This window comes from Ochotona curzoniae, unplaced genomic scaffold (genome assembly GCF_017591425.1).
Source record: "Ochotona curzoniae isolate NIBS_2020 unplaced genomic scaffold, NIBS_Ocur_1.0 scaffold_4937, whole genome shotgun sequence".
Classification (NCBI taxonomy): Eukaryota; Metazoa; Chordata; class Mammalia; order Lagomorpha; family Ochotonidae; genus Ochotona; species Ochotona curzoniae.
This window is the reverse complement of record NW_024467126.1, coordinates 4,654,532-4,674,301: the sequence shown is the minus strand read 5'-3', so window position 1 is coordinate 4,674,301 and position 19,770 is coordinate 4,654,532. Positions and strand designations below refer to the sequence as shown.

The 19,770-nt window shown below is 59.5% G+C and overlaps 1 protein-coding gene across 4 annotated transcripts in view; it reads left to right on the top strand.

Moving 5' to 3' along the window:
- The window catches only part of PPFIA1 (PTPRF interacting protein alpha 1), an 82,816-nt gene that overhangs the window by 47,845 nt on the left and 15,201 nt on the right, over positions 1-19,770 (top strand). Inside the window, exons 17-25 of one of the 4 annotated variants that reach the window (XM_040970656.1) lie at positions 4,226-4,457; positions 6,277-6,306; positions 9,504-9,655; positions 10,717-10,889; positions 11,115-11,208; positions 16,713-16,794; positions 16,899-17,099; positions 18,459-18,521; positions 18,958-18,984. In XM_040970656.1, coding sequence (XP_040826590.1) covers positions 4,226-4,457; positions 6,277-6,306; positions 9,504-9,655; positions 10,717-10,889; positions 11,115-11,208; positions 16,713-16,794; positions 16,899-17,099; positions 18,459-18,521; positions 18,958-18,984 — 1,054 coding nt within the window. The remainder of the gene's footprint in view (positions 1-4,225; positions 4,458-6,276; positions 6,307-9,503; positions 9,656-10,716; positions 10,890-11,114; positions 11,209-16,712; positions 16,795-16,898; positions 17,100-18,458; positions 18,522-18,957; positions 18,985-19,770) is intronic. The other 3 variants (XM_040970658.1, XM_040970657.1, XM_040970659.1) reach the window with 3 other exon arrangements.

Sequence of the window (19,770 nt, the reverse complement as noted above, 5' to 3'; positions counted from 1 at the left end):
GGCTGTTACAATGAGCGATTGACACGACAGTGGGCCAGTGGTGGAGTCCACTCCAGGACTGCCTGTTTAGCAAGAAGGGGCTACAGAGGGTGTCCTGACACAGCCAGGCCTGGCCACTGGGCCCTGTGCTGGACAGTCAGGCTGGGACAGACAGGTGGACGTGCTGAGGCAGCAAAGAGAAGTCGGTCGGGGCAGTAGCAGCTCCTGGCTAGGGCAGCCTCTGTGAGGCTGGGAGAGTTCGTGAGGGCTGGCTCTGCCTGGACGGGTTGTTCACCGCTTGGTTATTTTAATTTGTCTTAGTTTTTATTTTGTAATTAGTTAATTTTTTTCTGGCAGTTCCATAGGCTCGGGGATTGTCCCTCCTCTCCCATTTCTCCCCGCCCACTGACTTCTCCTGTATTATTACAGCAGCACAGTGCTTCAAAACTGCTTATTTTTAGTTTTGACAGCATGTTATAAGGTGAAAAGGACTTTTTAAAAACATGTAGTAAGTTGACCCGGTGTGGTGGGCGGCTCTGTTGATACGTGGGTTTTGTTACATGAGCTGCAGTGGGAGCAGGGCTTTAGTCGTGATGGTCATGGTGCCTTTTCTGGGTGTTCATGTTAGAACAGTGACTATGGGCATAGTCAGAGAGGCCGATGAGGTTGCTGTGAGGCTGGCTCAGAGTGCTGGGGCCCGTCCTGGCCTCCTGCGTTTGCCAGAGACGCAGCAGATGACAGCTCAACCAGTCGGATCGCTGTCAGCCTCATGGGAGACCCAGCCCAAGATCCCAGCTCCAAGACAGCCGAGTTCTCGCCAGGGCAGGAATTTGGGAAAAGAACCAGCAGATTGGAATTCTGTTTACCTCAGATTTTAAAAAAAGGCAGAATAGAATGAAATGATATGTTTATTTTGTTGCAAAGTATTTTGAAATTCATTTTTATCGTCTTTTAGATTTCATTTTTAAATATTTATGTAGCTGGGAGGAATGCTTGCCCATGTGGGCCTCCAGTTAGGGTGGGGAGGGGTGAGGCATGGAGGAGGAGACAGATGACTCAGTTTTTTCTCACGTGTCCACAGTGGGGGAAGGAGAAGGGGTCTCTCCTTGCTGTCCAACTCATCAGCACCCGAGGGTGCTCAAGCCGTCATGTGATGACGCCCTAGAGACCCCGATGTGGGGAGGAGTATTCCCAGGATGTTGAGGGGTTTGACGGTTCTGAGATGTCAGCTTGAGAAAGTCCAAGGTTGATCGGCTGAGCAGGTCCACCTTAGTGCATCCACAGGCCCAGGAACACGCTACAAAGCTTGGCCGGGAGAGTGGTCCAACCTGTTCTGCTTTCCATCCTCTGACGAGGCAGTCGGCATTCCCTGCTGGCCTAGAAGGGCTGGCTCCCATGTCCCCATGTGCTGGACACGCTGTCCACTGCACAGGCATCAGCAGCTTCGGAGACCTGGTCCCGATACATGTTCTCCAAGGCCAAACAACACATCCTGTGGTTTTCCTTGAGGCCTGGGTCTGAGTCCAGCGGTCCAGTTGGAGAGTTCCCCTAAAAAATCTTGCTTGGGATGACCTCAGACTTGACTCTGGTCTGCACCAGCCAGCCCGTGCTGGTGAATACAGCCACCTGGTCAGTTCTGCCCCAGCCCCATCTCTCATGTGACAGGCACTGAGGCCTGAGTCCAGCCCACCACAGGCCAGACTTCATGCACACTGGAGGGTACCATGGCCTGGTCAGAGTGACACCCCCCCATGGCTCCTAGCCCTGGTTCTTCATGTGGCAGCATATTGCATCCTAGCCCAATCTGTCCCTCATCCCATTTGGCTCTTCGGTACAACCATTTGTGCTGCCTGCAACAGCTCAGCCTGACTCAACCCCAGACTCGGCCCACGCATATGCTGATGGGTGCTGTTGTCTTGTCCAGCCCAGCCTCCCTCCACCCTGGTTCTCGTGCTCACTGGTGGGATCTGCAGCCCAGCAGGGTAGTGTCCATAGTTTCCCTGCCAGGCCCACTTCCTGCCTTGGTACTTTTTGCCAGGAAGTACTGAGGTGCAGCCTGACATGGTTCATTGCACACCAGCCCCGGTACATGTCAGCAGATGCTGCGTCCTAGCCAGGCTGGCCTGCACCCAGTCCAGCAGATGTTGTGTCCTAGCCAGGCTGGCCTGCACCCATTTTGGCTCTCCACTAAAGGATGCTACAGCCTAGCTTAACCTCGCTTGTACCATACCTGTTCTGGCTCTTTGGTCCACCCCCAGGCCCAGGCCACACACCTGCTGACAGGTGCTGTAGCCTTATGCAACCTGATCTGCCCTTGCTTTGGCTCTTGTACTCCCTGGTGGAAGCTGTAGCCTACCAAGGTAGTTCCCACAGTTTCCCCTGCCAGGCCTGTTCCCAAGCTGCTGCGGCCCAACCTGACACATCCTGCCCAGTCTCAGCTCTCATTGGCAAATGTTGCAGCCAGGCAAGGCCACACCCTTTCCTGGCTCTTGAGTGTGTCAACGGATGCTTTGACCTGGCCCAGGCAGCCTGCTCCCAGACCTAGTCCACACAGGTGCTGAGGAGTGCTGCGACATTGTCTGGCCTGGTCCACCCCAAGCCTGGATGGTGTGCTCTCCAGCAGGCACAGCCTAGCAGGGGAGTTCCCCAAGGTTCCCTACCACACATGCTGGTAGCTGCCCTGACCTTGCTTGGCAAGCTTTACTGTCAGTCCTGGCCTTCGAATGTGTCGGCAGGTGCTGCAGCCTGTTCCAGTCCTGGCTCCTGCAAGTGTCAAGACGTGAATTGTCTGGTCCTGCCTGGTTCACCCTGACATCACTCCCAGCTTTCCTTGCAAACTAGTGGATGCTGCATTGCCACAGACGCAAGTCCCCAAGTCCCCTACGAATCTGCCCCCAGATCCAGTTCCTCTGCATTTGGTTGGTGCTGCAGCCCAGCCTGACATGGTCTACCTCGTGCCCCGACACTTGTAGGTTGGTTCTGTGGCCTAGCCCGGCCAGGCATGACTGCCGACCCCAACATTTGCATTCACCAGAGGGCAGCATGAGATGCTATTTAACCCAGCCCAGGTTTTTTAGCCCAGCCCAGGTTTCCCCCTCTAAATCATCTGGTCTCAGCTCCCTTGTCTACCTGCTAGTCTAATGGCATGACCTATGGAAGCACCTAAAGTCATCCCCTCAGCCGCTCCCACTCCCAGGACATCCCTAGTCTCCCTTCTTCAGGCAGTCTGCAGATCTCCATTCATGGGAGCCACAGTGGCATATTCTGGCCAGGCAATTCCCATCTTCCCAGCTTATCTCTTAAAAGAAATAAAGCTGTGGTCTCATACTGGTCTGGTAACACACATTTGGCATTAACCAGGCCCAGAGTGCCTGCCAGCTCCTGGCTGCTCTTCTCCCAGGAGTGTAACACTGGCCTAGACAACTGCCTACAGTGGGGGATAACATGTACCTTGATAAACTTTTTGAAATACTGTTTTACAAAAAATATATTGACCAAGGTAGTGTTTATAGAGAGCTGCTCGTTGTGATTCACAGGATGGCTGCAGTGGCTAGAGCCAGAGCAGATCCAGGAACTCCATGAGGGGCTCCAGCATTGGGCCATCCGCCTCTCGATGCCTGTTGACTGGGAGCTGGGACTCGGATGCTGGGCTTGCCTGGGTCTCAGCCCTCTGCGTGACGTCACTGGCCTCTGAAACACTCTTGCAATGACTGTGTGTTCAGTCATCCCTCACACTTCAGGAGAGAGGAGTGTTCATTTGAATCGCAAGTGAATTGTTGACCTGAACCCAGAAATCCAGTGAGGCTAGGAGAGGATTCAGTCAGCTGAGCCTTGTGTTGGAATTTAACCCTAAGACACCAAGCACTTGAGCATTCTTGCGTGTCTGGAAACCCCAGATATTTTGCAGGTCAGCTGTTTTTTGTTTGTTTTTTAATGTCAAGAGCTCCTAGTTTTTCAGTTAAAAAAAAATCTGTGGATAAACACACAGCTTTGTTCCTAGAATAGAGGTGATAAAAGTCGCAAAGCTGAAACATTTTTTTGTTTGTTTGTTTAGTAAGGAAACGGATAGTTGCAACCCTGGGGTGACAGTCTGCTACTTAATGAGCGCTCATGTCCGTAAGTGAAGGTGAACGTGAGAGCGGCCAGGACCAGCCTAACTCTCGCAAGATGGAAAGCTGCAGTTCATGCAGAGCCCAGGCAGCTGGTCCGCTGGTCAGTGAGGTGACCACTCTTGTCTGTGTTTCAGGCTGATCCAGGAGGAGAAGGAGAGCACAGAGCAGCGGGCCGAGGAGATTGAAAGCCGAGTTGGCAGTGGGAGTTTAGACAATCTTGGTCGTTTTACATCAATGAGCTCCATTCCGCCCTACCCTGTGTCCTCCCTGGCCGGCTCCTCCCCACCCAGCAGTGGCCGCTCCACTCCCAGGAGGATGCCGCACAGCCCTGCCCGAGAAGTGGACCGCCTGGGTGTCATGACACTCGTGAGTATTCAGCTCCCTGTCATGTCTCCTGCTTCCTGCTGACCTCCCCTGCCATGTCTCCTGCTGCCCGCTGGCCTCCCTGCTGTGTCTCCTGCTGCCCACTGGTCTCCCTGTCGCGTCTCCTGCTGCCTGCTGGCCTCCCTGTCGTGTCTCCTGCTGCCCGCTGGCCTCTCCTGCCATGTCTCCTGCTGCCCGCTGGCCTCCCTGCCATGTCTCCTGCTGCCCACTGGTCTCCTTGTCGTGTCTCCTGCTGCCCGCTGGCCTCCCCTGCCATGTCTCCTGCTGCCCACTGGCCTCCCTGCCATGTCTCCTGCTGCCCACTGGTCTCCCTGTCGTGTCTCCTGCTGCCCACTGGCTTCCCTGTCGCATCTCCTGCTGCCCTCTGGCCTCCCTGCCGTGTCTCCTGCTGCCCGCTGACATGATTCTGTGTCCCAACTAGAACAAAGTCAAGTACATTGGTTATTCTGAAAGGTTCCAGAGTTTGAGAACTATCTAGTATTTAGTCCACTCTGTCCAGCTAATAGTAAGGTTTGGACAGCCAGGTCAGCAGGCCCCCAGCTGTGTCTAGGACTTCAGGCTCAGGCCACTGTGAGGGACAGGCAGTTTCTGTTTTCTGGGCGCCAATGGCTGAGGACATAGACCCAGGGGCACTCCACAGTCTCTGCAGAGATGGGGCTAGGTGCGTCCAAACCAAGGCCAGGAAGCCACTCTCAGCCCACGGTCTCGGGGTGCTTGTGTGTCCAGTCCAGGTGTGGAGAGGGCGCCCACTGGGTCCTGTGGGATCATGGGCACGGCTCCTGGCAGCTGCCCTCGTGCTGGCCGTCCATTGTTCTTCTGTGGCACTGTTGGCCGGCGCAGAGGGGCGTCAGCTGTGCAGGAGCGTGGCAGCAGCTGCTTAGCCCATGTGTTCAAGTCCGGCAGTGGCGTCTGTGGGTTCCCACTCATTCCCTTGTAGAGAGCTTGTCAAAATACTGTTCACCTGTCTGCTGGCTCTGCAGTTTTCATGGCTGTTTCTGGGTGCCGTCCTTTGTTGGCCATCCCTGCCCGGTGCCTCTGTGGGTGCACAGCTGCCTGCCAGCTGTGCTGATGGAGACGAGTCTCTGAGAGGGTTAATAGTCTCTCTGGAGTGATAAACGACTGTGTATTGCTGTGTAATGTGTGTGGATGCAGGCATGATACAGGTGGGTGAGGGTGTGCCTCCCCAGACCTCGTGGGATTGTGTAATCCACAGATGAAGTACTGCGAGTGGCTTTACGGGGCAGCTCACCCAGCTGCCCACCCAGCTGGTCCCTGTGGTCAACGGGCTGCAGTTACGAGCTTCCATAAATACCCTGCCGGATGCTGCGCTCGGTTCTGTTGTTACGCATTTTCACAGGTGCCTTGCTTTAAGCAATACATTTATTTTTAAGAAGTTGCAAGTCAAATTCTAGTTAGGGACTTTACATTGACGCCCAGTGGATGATTAAACGTAGGTTTGTTCAATTTTATAATACCTCTTTTGATAAATTGCTCTTCTATTTGGGTGACATCTTAAATTACAACTTGCTTGCTTCCTGTTGAAGATTAGATCTGGCTTGGAGTGGATCGTTGTCAGGCCCCTTGGTTATACTGAGTACCGCACAGTAATGAATTTGTTCAACCAGAATCGGATCTTTTAGAGTAAAGATTTGTAGTGTTTGTCATGAGAGACTTCCTGCTGTGACCGTCCGACTCATGTCCGTCCTGTCTCTTCTGTTTGCGTGTGTTGATCCTTGAATTCTTCATTTCCAAGTGCACAGTAAATCGGGTTTTTCTTCATTTCTTTGCATGCGTCTGTCAGCCTAGTGACTTAAGGAAGCACCGAAGGAAGGTAAGTTGTGAATGACTGACGTGCCCTGTGTCCGAGCGGCTGGAGGGACCGGCCTTGGCACGCTGCGCCGTGCTGAGCTGGGCGCTGTGTCAGCCGTGCTGTGCCTGCTCTCTGCCTTCGTGCAGCAGCAGGAGTCACAGGGAAGGGACAAGGACGTGAGACTCGAGGAAGGCCGGTGTCGTTGGCCACATCACAGACACGTCCGTGGCGTGGGAGGCGCAGGCTCCTGCTCTCGCCGAGACCGGTGGGGTGGACTGTGACGTGTGTCTGCTTCAAGCCCTGGGCCTTTGGCCACTCCGCACCCAGCCTGCCTTTTCTCTACATGCCCTGGTCCCATAGCACCCCGCAGGGAAATGTAGGCTCTTCTTTTTAAAAAAAGATGTTTTTTGTTTTAATTTGAAAGGTAGTTACAGAGAAAAGGGGAGACAGAGAAATCTTCCACCCTCTGGGTCATTCCCCTAAAGCCACAGTAGCTGAACTGAGCTGATCTGAAGCCGGGAGTCAGGAGCTTCCTTCAGACCGCCCATGCGGGTGCCTGGGACCCCGCACGCCATCCTCTGATGCTTCCCCAGGCCGTTAGCAGGGAGCTGTGTCAGAAGTGGAGAGTTGGGACTCGAACTGGTGCCACCCTGGAATGCTCGCGCCCCAGGGGATGGGGCCACCATTTCCAGGGCCTTCTTGGAGGTCCGTGGAGTTGGGCCTCCCTGTCCTGCCGGGAGCACAGTGCCTCAGGAGCAGATCTGGCCTGGAACTGACTGCCAGGCTCTAGCCTGTGCTGCACATCGTGTCAGCCTGCCTCAGGTGTCCTGTGTCCTTGCTCTACCACGGGCACTGCTGTCAGTGGCTGGCGTCACTCCCCCATCCTTGCCCTGGCCTGCTCTCTGAGGATGACACAGTGGTGCCTGCCACAGAGCCACGGTGGCCACAGTGGCCACAGCAGCCCACAGCCGCTCGCATGGCCCACAGAGGCTCACATAACCCACAGCTACCCACAGTGACCCACAGCGGCTCTCACGGCCCACCCACAGCTGCCCACAGAGGCCCACAGCGGCTCTCACGGCCCACCCACAGCTGCCCACAGAGGCCCACAGCGGCTCTCACGGCCCACCCACAGCTGCCCACAGAGGCCCACAGCGGCTCTCACGGCCCACCCACAGCTGTCCATAGAGGCCCACAGCGGCTCTCACGGCCCACCCACAGCTGCCCACGGAGGCCCACAGCGGCTCTCATGGCCCGCCCACAGCTGTCCATAGAGGCCCACAGCGGCTCTCACGGCCCACCCACAGCTGCCCACGGAGGCCCACAGCGGCTCTCATGGCCTGCCCACAGCTGTCCATAGGGGCCCACAGCGGCTCTCACGGCTCACCCACAGCAGCCCACAGTGACCCACAGCGGCTCTCATGGCCCACCCACAAGTGCCCACGGAGGCCCACAGCAGCTCTCACGGCCCGCCCACAGCTGCCCACGGAGGCCCACAGCGGCTCTCACGGCTCGCCCACAGCAGCAGGGCTCCGAGCTGTGCCGTTGGCCTTTGTTTTCAAGCTTTTGATGGGGAGATTTTCTTATTGAAAGATGGGGTGTGTTGATGTATACTCGGTGCAATGGTTCCTGGTTACCGTGGGGTGCAGCCTGGCCACTGGGGGCGCTCTGCCCCAGGTGGTTGTGAGGCTACACTGGGGCACAGAAGGGGCGGGGCAGAGCCCCTGGGTACTTGTGGCCCTCCTCCTCCTCAGTGCTGCTGCTGTGGCCGAAGAGCACTTGGCGGCTTTCGGGGTGCTTCTGTCTGGTCGTGCCTAGGACAGGGCGGCCGGTTCCGGGGCTGCTGGCTGTAGCAGAGTGAGGACAGAGGCCAGCCATGCCAGGCTGCCTGCAGGGCTTCCTTAGGTCGTCTCATCAGCTTGCCATGTTTGGTTTTTGTCCCTTAAAAGAACGAGAGCTTTAATCAGGATGTTGACCTGACGTCTCCTGGTGACGTGGAGCCGCAGTAGTGTGCTCCTGTGAGCAGCCTGGGGAGAGCGTGCAGCGTTGGCTCAGGAGCCCAGCTCACTCCCTCTGCACCAGTGGCTGCCATGGGGCCGATGGCTGCAGGCTGGCAGCACAGGGCTGCTCCCTACGGGAACGCTGGCCAGGGAAGCTTCGAGGTCTCCATCCAGTCCTCCCTCAGAGCCAGCAAAGCCAGACCTTGGAAAGTCCCGCTGTGCCCCTGAGGGCTTCATCTCCCACTTCCCTTACTGTGAGAGGGCCGTGGGGGCTGAGGGCACCTGGTGACACCGTGAGAGGGCCGAGGGCGTCTGGTGACACCGTGAGAGGGCCGTGGGGGCCGAGGGCACCTGGTGACACCGTGAGAGGGCTGAGGGCATCTGGTGACACCGTGAGAGGGGCCGAGGGCGTCTGGTGACACCGTGAGAGGGGTGAGGGCGTCTGGTGACACCGTGAGAGGGCTGAGGGGGCCGAGGGCGTCTGGTGACACTGTGAGAGGGCTGAGGGCGTCTGGTGACACTGTGAGAGGGCCGTGGGGGCCGAGGGCACCTGGTGACACCGTGAGAGGGCCGAGGGCACCTGGTGACATCGTGAGAGGGCTATGGGGGCTGAGGGCGTCTGGTGACACCGTGAGAGGGCCATGGGGGCCGAGGGCACCTGGTGACACCGTGAGAGGGCCGTGGGGGCCAAGGGCACCTGGTGACGCACAGCCAGGGCTACTGTGTTGAAGCCCACTGCGGGAAAGGTTCCTGACCCACATGTGGCTGGCCCGGTCAGAGCAGAGTCGCCCACGTGCCACCCACACAGGGAGAAGTCCTGGGCCTGGCTCCCTGGGAACCCCCACCCCAGTCCGTTGGCAGTCATGCCGAGGGTTCAGGGTGGCACCCTGAGGTGCAGTCTGTGCCAGTGAGAATTGCCACCATCCGCTGCGGATTCTGTCAGAGCCACAGGCTTCGCTCAGCCCCCGGCTCTCCGCTCTGTGCTTGTTCACGATGTGGCCCCAGGACTAAGGAGGGCTGAGCTGTGGGCCCTGGTGCCCAGCTCCAGGGCGTCCCTGTGCTCGCCCCGTTGGCACCCTTGCTTGTGGTGCTCCCTGCAGCCTCTCCGGAAGGGCCTGAGGGTGACACGCCGGCCATGCACTCGGGGCTCTCGGAGAACAGCAGTGCTTGCACACCAAGCCCTGCGTGGTCCTGAGCGTGTGCTCTTCTCACCCGCAGTTACCAGCTTCCAGAGACGAGGTACGAGATGACAAGACGACCATCAAATGTGAAACTTCCCCGCCCTCCTCTCCGAGGTCACTCCGGCTCGACAGGCTGCACAGAGGGGCGCCGCACTCGGTCAGCCACGAGGACGTCAGGGACATGCGCAAGTAAGGAGTGGCTGCCCCCAGCAGCCCGAGGCAGCCTGCTGCACGGGGCAGTATTCCCATGTTGGGCTGTCGGGCTGTCTGAGACCCCGGGGAGACCCACGACTGCCCGATGCGGGCCGTGACCACGACGCCCCATCCCTCTGAATCGGCAGGTGAGCTAGCTGCTTTGGAAAAGCTCGCTGTTCTCAGTGGACCGAGCAGAGACGTGTGAGGCTTATGGCCCCTGGGATGCCCTCTTGCACCCTCAGCGGAAAGCTGTTGAGAGCTGAGCCCCCTCCTACCCCGTGGCCACGTGCTGAGCAGCTCCTGTCCTGGACCAGCAGCCCACGGAGGAGGGCACTGGTGGTCTTGTGAAATAGGGGAGCAGCCAGAGAGCTTGTGGGGGCTCCTGATGGGGGGCTCAGGTTTTTCTGGGCTTGTGGGGGCCGCTGATGGGGGGCTCAGGTTTTTCTGGGCTTGTGGGGGCCGCTGATGGGGGTCAGGTTTTTCTGGGCTTGTGGGGGCCGCTGATGGGGGCTCAGGTTTTTCTGGGCTTGTGGGGCCGCTGATGGGGGGCTCAGGTTTTTCTGGGCTTGTGGGGGCCGCTGATGGGGGGCTCAGGTTTTTCTGGGCTTGTGGGGGCCGCTGATGGGGGGCTCAGGTTTTTCTGGGCTTGTGGGGGCCGCTGATGGGGGGCTCAGGTTTTTCTGGGCTTGTGGGGGCTCCTGATGGGGACTCAGGTTTTTCTGGGCCTCCAGGCTGACCTCTCTGCTGCTGCCTCTCGTCCCTGGCCGAGGGTTGGCCCTCCCTGGCAGAGAGACGATGCCCTCTGGGACTCTGGAGGCTGGCCTGCTTTGCATGGGGAAGCCCCAGCAGGGGGCTTCTCATCTCCCCAGAAGCAGGGCTCTGTGCTGGCCCTACTGGGAGCCTGCACAGGCTGCGGGGCACAGCACGAGGCAAGGGGTGAGAAGACACCAGAGAGGTGGCTTAGGAAGGCAAAGGCAGCTGGAGAAGGGCGAAGCCCCCTGGTGCGAGGGTCCCGGTCAGAGCATGCCGTGGATATCAGCCTTGTTTTCTCGAAGCTCCACAGGTTCCCAGGACGGCCCTGTGAGCAACCCCAGCAGCAGCAGCAGCAGCCAGGACTCGCTGCACAAAGCCCCCAAGAAGAAGGGCATCAAGTCCTCCATCGGCCGCTTGTTCGGCAAGAAAGAGAAGGGCCGGCCTGGACACACTGGCAAGGATGCGCCAGGTCAAGGTTGGTTGGTGTCCAGGGAACTTGGAAACAACGGGAAGTGTCCTCTGGGTGCCCGGCGCCTGCCCCATGGTCCACACAGCACGGGCCTCTCTTCTCCCCAGGCTGTCCGTGTCAAGCCAGCAGCGTAGCACACATTCGTGGCACTGTGGCACTGGTGTGGGAGCTCTCCCGCAGGTGTGCCCGCCGTGCTCACGCTCTGCCTTCCCTCTGCCCACTTCCTCACAGCAGGTGTTTCGGAGGCAGATGGCTCATCTCCAGATGCCATGGGCCTGAGCAAGCTGGGAGGACAGGCCGAGAAAAACCGCAAGCTCCAGAAAAAGTAAGCCTGTGTTGCTTTCCATCTTATGGAGCAGTTTCTGCGTGTGTTTGATTTCGGAGTCAGCTTTGTCATGTAGTGCCCGGCTGTGCTCACACAGCCCCGTGTGCAGGCTGCGGCCTGGCTGTGCTCACACAGCCCCGTGTGCAGGCTGTGGCCCGGCTGTGCCCAGACAGCCCCGTATGCAGGCTGTGGCCCCGGATCCCGCTCAGCACGGATGCCAAGGACTTCCTTTAACTGGGCGTGCAGTGAACACGTTGCACTGCCTACAGCTTGATCATGTTCTCCTGCGTCCTCTGCAGAGGGAGACTGTGACTGAGGAGGGTAGTGGGTCCTGTTGGATCCTGAGACAGGCGGGGTGACTGCGCAGGCCCCTTTCCTGAAAGAGGCCAAGCCCTTGGTGGCTCCATTTTCTCAAAGGACCTAGAGGAGCTATGAGGTTCCCCAACCACCTTGGAAAGTGTTTAGGGGGAGACGCAGGGTCTGCGTCACTAGCTTTGGCATCAGCACCCCAGTCCCGGATCAGCCCCGCCCCGCGGCTCCAGGAGAGTGGGTGTGCTGTGCTTCTGCTCCGTCGTCTGAGATGGGAGCTCTGCAGCATGGTGCAGTGACGGGGCCGAGGCCATCCCACACGCCGTGGCACTGTGCGCTCCTTGGCGCTCTGCCCCGTGGTGGGGCCATGTGGCCGTCCCACACACCGTGGCACTGTGTGCTCCTTGGCGCTCTGCCCCGTGGCGGGGCCGTGTGGGCATCCCACACGCCGTGGCACTGTGCACTCCTTGGCGCTCTGCCCCGTGGCGGGGCCGTGTGGGCATCCCACAAGCTGTGGCACTGTGCGCTCCCTGGCGCTCTGCCCCGTGGCGGGGCCGTTTGGGCATCCCACAAGCTGTGGCACTGTGCGCTCCTTGGCGCTCTGCCCCGTGGTGGGGTCGTGTGGGCATCCCACAAGCTGTGGCACTGTGCGCTCCTTGGCGCTCTGCCCCGTGGCGGGGCCATGTGGCCGTCCCACACGCCGTGGCACTGTGCGCTCCTTGGCGCTCTGCCCCGTGGCGGGGCCATGTGGCCGTCCCACACACTGTGGCACTGTGCGCTCCCTGGCGCTCTGCCCCTGTCGCTCTTGCCCTCAGATTGTTTGCTTTAGGGCTTTTGTATTAAATGGTAGTTCTAGACCAAGCTTTGGCTCTGGAAGTGGTTAATAATCTTTGGGATGACTTTAAAAAAAGCACAAACACTGGATGCTGAAGGGTACAAGTGTACACAACTCCACCTTCAGCCACCCACACAGTTCCCACACAGCAGCAGGGCTAAAGGGGACTGACTGTGTGTGAGTGGCCCGGTCTGCTGGTGCTGTGTGAGGACTGACTGTGTGAGTGGCCCGGTCTGCTGGTGCTGTGTCTGTGAGGACTGACTGTGTGTGAGTGGCCCGGTCTGCTGGTGCTGTGTCTGTGAGGACTGACTGTGTGTGAGTGGCCCAGTCTGCTGGTGCTGTGTGAGGACTGACTGTGTGTGAGTGGCCCAGTCTGCTAGTGCTGTGAGGACTGACTGTGTGTGAGTGGCCCAGTCTGCTGGTGCTGTGAGGACTGACTGTGTGTGAGTGGCCCAGTCTGCTGGTGCTGTGAGGACTGACTGTGTGAGTGGCCCAGTCTGCTGGTGCTGTGTGAGGACTGACTGTGTGAGTGGCCCAGTCTGCTGGTGCTGTGAGGACTGACTGTGTGAGTGGCCCAGTCTGCTGGTGCTGTGAGGACTGACTGTGTGTGAGTGGCCCAGTCTGCTGGTGCTGTGAGGACTGACTGTGTGAGTGGCCCAGTCTGCTGGTGCTGTGAGGACTGACTGTGTGAGTGGCCCAGTCTGCTGGTGCTGTGAGGACTGACTGTGTGAGTGGCCCAGTCTGCTGGTGCTGTGTGAGGACTTTGTAGCTGCGTGGTTGCTCTTTCACTTGGGTCAGAGCGCATTCCTACAACCTTTGTAGGGAATTTGCGTCCCTTGGTTCGTTGACATGTTCCATTCCAAACCCTCGTAGCTTTTTGCTTATAGACTTGTGTGTGATTTCGTGTTAGAGTGACGGGCGGGTGTGTTTGTGTGTCTGCCTGCCAGTGCACTTCCCAGCTGGCCCCTGTGCCTGCTCTGGGTCTGCCAGGAGCCCCTTTCCGGGGTCCCCGGCCTGAGGGGCGCAGCTTGGAGTGTTAGCGGGGAGCCTGATCAGAGCGGGGCCTGCAGGCTGTCTGGGTCCAACACCCCGCCCAGCGCAGCCTTAACTCCTCATGATAAAACCAGTCTAGTTGCCCCGCCTCGTGATTCTAGAAGCTTTGTGCTTCATGGATCGGAAAACAGACAGAGTGAGTCGGGCACAACGTGGATGTTCGTCAGGGCTGTGGCTGAGCACAGAGCTGCGGGATCCGCTTTGAATCCTTGTCCAGGATTGTGGTCAGCTGCGTGAGGTTTGTGAGCACACAAGTGTGCACACTGTGTGGGGGCTGGACAGGGACTCGCTGTCCTGCAGCTGCGGGGTTCCCGTGCGGGCCCCTGCAGTGGTGGGTTCCCGTCCGGGCCCCTGCAGTGGTGGGTTCCCGTCCGGGGCCCTGCAGCGGTGGGGTTCCCGTCCGGGCCCCTGCAGCGGTGGGGTTCCCGTGCGGGCCCCTGCAGCGGTGGGGTTCCCGTCCGGGCCCCTGCAGCGGTGGGTTCCCGTCCGGGCCCCTGCAGCGGTGGGTTCCCGTGCGGGCCCTGCAGCGGTGGGGTTCCCGTGCGGGCCCCTGCAGTGGTGGGTTCCCGTGCGGGCCCCTGCAGTGGTGGGTTCCCGTCCGGGCCCCTGCAGTGGTGGGTTCCCGTGCGGGCCCCTGCAGCGGTGGGGTTCCCGTGCGGGCCCCTGCAGCGGTGGGTTCCCGTCCGGGGCCCTGCAGCGGTGGGTTCCCGTCCGGGCCCCTGCAGCGGTGGGTTCCCGTGCGGGCCCCTGCAGCGGTGGGTTCCCGTCCGGGCCCCTGCAGCGGTGGGTTCCCGTCCGGGCCCCTGCAGCGGTGGGTTCCCGTCCGGGGCCCTGCAGCGGTGGGGTTCCCGTCCGGGCCCCTGCAGCGGTGGGTTCCCGTCCGGGGCCCTGCAGCGGTGGGTTCCCGTGCGGGCCCCTGCAGTGGTGGGTTCCCGTCCGGGGCCCTGCAGCGGTGGGGTTCCCGTCTGTACTCTTAGCTCCGCCTGGCCTGCCATCAGCTACTCTAGGCATTTGGGGACCAGCATCTGTTTTTTTTATGATTATTTGGAAGTCAGATTTACAGAGAGGAGAGACGGAGAAGGATCTAGCCACTGTTTACTCCCCAGGTGGCCACAATAACTGGAGCTGAGCCGATCCAGGGGCAGGAACTGGGAGCCTCTGGATCTCCCACATGGGTGCAGGGTCCTCTCCTGCCTTCCCAGGCCACAAGTAGGAAGCTGGAAGGGAAGTGGAACAGCCAGGACTGGATCCGGCACCCTTAATGGGATCCCAGCGCATGCAAGGCGAGGACTGCAGTCATTAGGCTATGGCGCCGGGCCCGGCCCAGCAGATTGGCCTCCTGTTTTTCCACCTTGCACTACAGAGACTCAGCAAACATGTAGTGAAAAAGTCAAGCTGTGTGACAGACTCATCTTCACGGATGCTGTTGTTCCAGTCAGGAATGGACTGTTTCTGAGACCTAAAGGGACGAGCGGCTGGACCCTCCGCCTGCCCCCTCGGGCACTGGCACGCACCATCTCTGCGCTCAGACCTCCTGGGCTTCTGTGCCAAGGGTCCAACATCAGGGCTACAGAGACTCGCGACAGCAGTGTCAGGTCGAGACAGGCCCCTGTCATTTACCCTTGTGCTAGACACAGCATTGTTAGTCTCATGGTGCTTCACTGCTGCGGCCGGCGTTGTGGTGCCACTGGTTAAGCTACCACCTGGGCAGCCAGCGTCCCGTATGGACACCCGTTCATGTCCCAGCTGCTCCGCTTCCAGTCCAGCTCCCTGCTAACACATGTGGCAGTCAGCAGAGGCTGGCTCAGAGCTGAGACCCCCGCACCCAGGTGAGAGACCCCGATAAAGCCCTGGCTGCGGCCTGCTCCAACCCTGGCTGTGGTAGCCATTTGGGGAGTGAACCAACAGAGGTCTTCTTCCTCGCTGTCTCTCCTGTTCCGGAACTTGCCTTTCAAATGAATAAATAAATGAATAAGTAGAGCTTTGTTTTTTATCAAGGCCGGTGTGCCCGATGGCTGCATGTTAGAATCTGTGCCCGTGGACACTCGTCGCAAGGCACAGTAACCCACCTCTGTGATACCATGGGCATTTTATTTTCATATGTTTGCATGTTTTAAATTCAATTTTAATCAGTTGTATCCCTTGATGATCCCTTCGAGATGGGATCAATGCTTTTAACATTCTGTGCATCTACACATCTATGAATAAAATTGCATAAAAGGGGCGGGGGTAGGGACTAGGCCCAGCACAGTACCCTAGTGGCTCACGTCCTCACTTTGCGTGTGCTAGGATCTCATTCGGGGGCCAGTTCATGTCCCGGCTGCCCCACTTCCCTTGCAGCTCCCTGCCTGTGGCCTGGGAAAGCAGCCGAGGACGGCACAGGGAGCCTGCACCTGAGTTACCAGTGTTGTTTTAAAGTGGATAAAGCTGCCGTCTTTGGCATCGGCTTTCTGATTGCGTGAATTCCTGTGTGGTTCCAATCCTGGTTTCTGCACCTGCAGTCCGTCTCTGTGCGGACGGCCTGGGAGCTCAGTGTGTCGCGTCCCAAGAAACTGGGGTGCTGCCGTTCCCACTCATGTGGAGACCCCGAAGAGGCTCCCGGCTCTGGCCACCTGAAGAGTGAGTCAGCGCTGGGAGATTGCCCGTGCGCTTTCCCGTTGTAAATCTGACTTGCAGAAGGAATAGAGCAATATTGAAAAACCATTGCTCTGTTTCTATTTTAAAATTTTGAACATATTTATTTATTCATTTGAAAAACAGAGTTACAGTGAGAGAGCTTTTCTATCCACTGGTTCACTCCCCAGATGCTTGCAACAGATGGGGCTCAGCTGGTCCTAAACCAAGAACAGGGAACTCACTGAGGTCTCCCACGTGGGTGGCAGGGAGCTGGATGGGAAGTGGAGCAGCCGGGACTCAAGCTGGCACTTACATGGAATGCGGTGCTGCGGGCGGCAGCCACAGAACGGCCTCTTTGTTATTTTCCGGGCTCTGGGAGAGAGGCGTCTGCGCTCCACTCCCGTTCTGATCTCCAATGTTCCACTCTGTTTAAACAGTCACAGTGGCATCCTGTCTTTGACTGGGCTGTTCCCTAGGGACTCCTGACTGGCTAAGCATCCGGCGCTTCTGGAATTCCAGAAGGGACTTGCGGTTCAGCGGAGGCACAGGGTCAGCCAGCATTATCTAGTGTCTCATGTTGGCATTTAAGCTGAACGTGCAAGGAAGTGATGTGGATCTGGGCGCTTGCAGATCGGGGGTGCCAGGCAGGCTCTGTTTGTGCAGCTGATGGTGTGTGTCTTCTTGCTCGTAGGCACGAGTTGCTGGAGGAGGCCCGGAGGCAAGGCCTGCCGTTCGCACAGTGGGACGGGCCCACGGTGGTGGTCTGGCTGGAGGTGCGTCCTTGCCCTGCTGTGTCCCTGGCGTCACGGTGGGTAAGCTTGCTGCTGCTTTCGGGGACCCCACCTGATGCCTTGGCCTTCTTGTTTCCCGTCTCCAGCTCTGGGTTGGCATGCCCGCCTGGTACGTGGCCGCGTGCCGGGCCAACGTCAAGAGTGGCGCCATCATGTCAGCGCTGTCGGACACGGAGATCCAGCGTGAGATTGGCATCAGCAACCCGCTGCACCGGCTCAAGCTGCGCCTGGCCATCCAGGAGATCATGTCCCTCACCAGCCCGTCCGCGCCGCCCACCTCCAGAACGGTCCGTGCCCGGTGGGCGCTCCGGGGAGGAGGGCGGCCTGCGCGGTCCCGAGACACCCCCCAGAATCCGGCTACGTTAGAACCTTGAGTTGTGGAGCTGGGTCCCCCTGAGACTCCAGGGAAAGCTTTTACTGAAGCTTGATAAGAAAGGCTTTATAATACGGAAGTAGGAGTGCCTTTTCCACGAAGGAACGGTAGTTAACATAAATCTAAATGTGAGGGCTTTACACTTTCTAACCCTGTCTCACGGTTCCTGCTGCCCACTGTCACTGCATGGACAGTGCTCACTGAGGCCGCCCGAGTGGCGCCCGTTGCCCATGTCGTGAGCTGCCCGGAGGGGGACATGTGTGAGGTCAGCAGGTCAGCGAGTTCGTGAGACTCACCCGAGGACAGGGCCTTCTCCGGGGGCCAGGCCCGCTCCCGCCCCGAAAGCCTGTCTCGTCCTCGCGGTGAGGTGGTGCGGTTCAGGGTCTCAGAGCCTGGCTGTTTACAGTGCGTCCCTGTTGGGGCCTGTGTGAGCAGCTCTCTGCAGGGTGCCATTTCTGCGCGTGGCTGCTCCCTGAGCACCGTCCTGCGAGTCCTGGAGATAAGGAGTGGGGACCTCGGGCTGCGTGCCCTGCCTGCTGGGCTGTGTTCCCACATCTGCTTGGGTTCCCCATGCAGGGCCTGGTCCACTGCAGGATTTCTGTGTGCAGTCGTTGGAAGCAGTGGAGGCGCAGAGTTCAAAACTGCCGGAGCTGAAGGGCTGGGCAGCTTCTTTCTCGTTTGTAGATTGAGACAGGATGCAGCTCTGCCGTCAGTCCCTCCCGACAGAGCAGGCTTCCGGCGGGCGGCAGCAGGCCTGCTGGACGTGCTCCGAGCAGCGGCCAAGGCTCGGGCTGCCCCACAGGGCGCTGAGCTGTGTGTCCTGTGCGGGCTCAGTGTAAACAGGACCGAGCCGTTCTGTGGTGTGGCCTTCCTACAAAGACCCTCCGCTGTCCTAGGAGGAGCGAGCAAGGCCGAGCCTGCCCCCTCTGCTGTCAGCGAGTCCGTGTCTGCTGCACAGCGCCCGCTGCTGGCCCGCTCTGCTGCCCCTGGCTCGGCTTGTGGGGAGAGCTGCTTCCCAGCTCCAGGATTCTCACCGTGTTCGTGTAGCTTCCTCTCCTGGGTGGGACTGCAGGCAGGACGTTGAGTCAGGCAGCGCTGGGGCGTGCTGGGATCCGCAGAAGGGCACAGCCTCTCTGCTTCACGTAGCACGTGGTCAGTGCTGAGGACACGGAGCGACAGGACAGGGTGGGCCTGGCTCTGCGTCCGTCTGTGCCCATGGCTCACATGTGTGCCCTCTCTTGTCACGCTTCCCGCTGCCCTGGGGTCACCCTAGACCACAGGAAATGTCTGGCTAACACACGAAGAGATGGAAACGCTCGCAGCCACGCCGCAAACGGTCAGTGTCGCCCGACTCGCGCCCTCGCGGCGTGCCGGCTGCTCACTGGCAGAAAGCCCCTTCCCCTGGCTGTGTGGGACGTGTCTCCTCTGGGGTTCTTGCAGTTAACTTTGTAAAACAGGACGTGGGGGGGGCGGATCGTGTGCTGCTGGAGCTGCTCGGCTTCTGCTGCGTCTACTTCCTCGCTCCCTGGACAGCCCGGCTTCGTGCCTGTGCTGCCGTCTCGCCCCACCCGTCCTGCCTTGGGTGTGCTCGGCATGGCCAGCGTGTGCCCCATGCATGAGGGAGTGTGGTGCCAGCCCTGCATGACTGCATGCTGCCCAGCGTCGCGTGTTCCGGCTAACCGTGCCTTCCCCGCAGCGAGCCCACCTGTGTTCCCGAAGCTCACCGATACTAATAGTTCTGTTCTTTTGCATTCCTCACCACGTAACCTCAGGAGGATGAGGAGGGGAGCTGGGCTCAGGTTGGAGTCTTTCTCTAATACTTTGCTCACGGTGTCTATGGGCGTGGGGTGTGGTGGGGCTGCACGGCACCGAGGAGCCGTCCACCCTCGGTGCTCGCTGCGCGTCTGGGTTTCCTCACCAGGGTTGTGTGTCCAGTCCTCTTGGTGAGGTGGCGGTTGCCTGTCCAGCCCCGCCACACGGCACAGTGGCGTGGCATGGTGTGGTGTGGTGCAGTGTGGTGTTGAGGGACGTTGCAAAAGGCCGAGTCGCAGAGCTTTCCTGAGGGTGGGTGGAAGACCCATGGCCTTCTGTCTGCACTTGGCGTGGCCTGTCAGAGCACAGCTGTCTGATGCAGCAGGAGTGTCCCCACCCGAGTCAGGGGCAAGGCGTCCCGTGGCCCTCTAGATGGGCCCCGCCCCCAGCTCCTGCAGCTCAGGCCTCCTGGCAGAGCGTGGACACGACACAGTGGAGCGTCGGCGTTCGCTGTGAGCTTGCTTGGCAAGTCAGCCGAGCATGTGCTGGTCGCACCGAAGCACAGCCGCCAGCGGTGACCCCGGGCCTCCTTGGTGCTCCTGCCACGTCCCCTCACCCCCTTCTAGAAGGTGCAGGACTTGGGGGTGTGAGTGCCTGCAGTGCCGGGGACTTACCTGGTCCTGAGCCCCTGCCCCGGCTTATGCAAGGCCGGTCGTGACTGGGGGCGTGAGTGCCTGCAGTGCCAGGGGGTCACCTGGTCCTGAATCCTGTGCAGTGCCGGTACCCCACGTGGGCACTGGTTCATGTGTGGGCTGCTCCCCTTCGCGAACGGC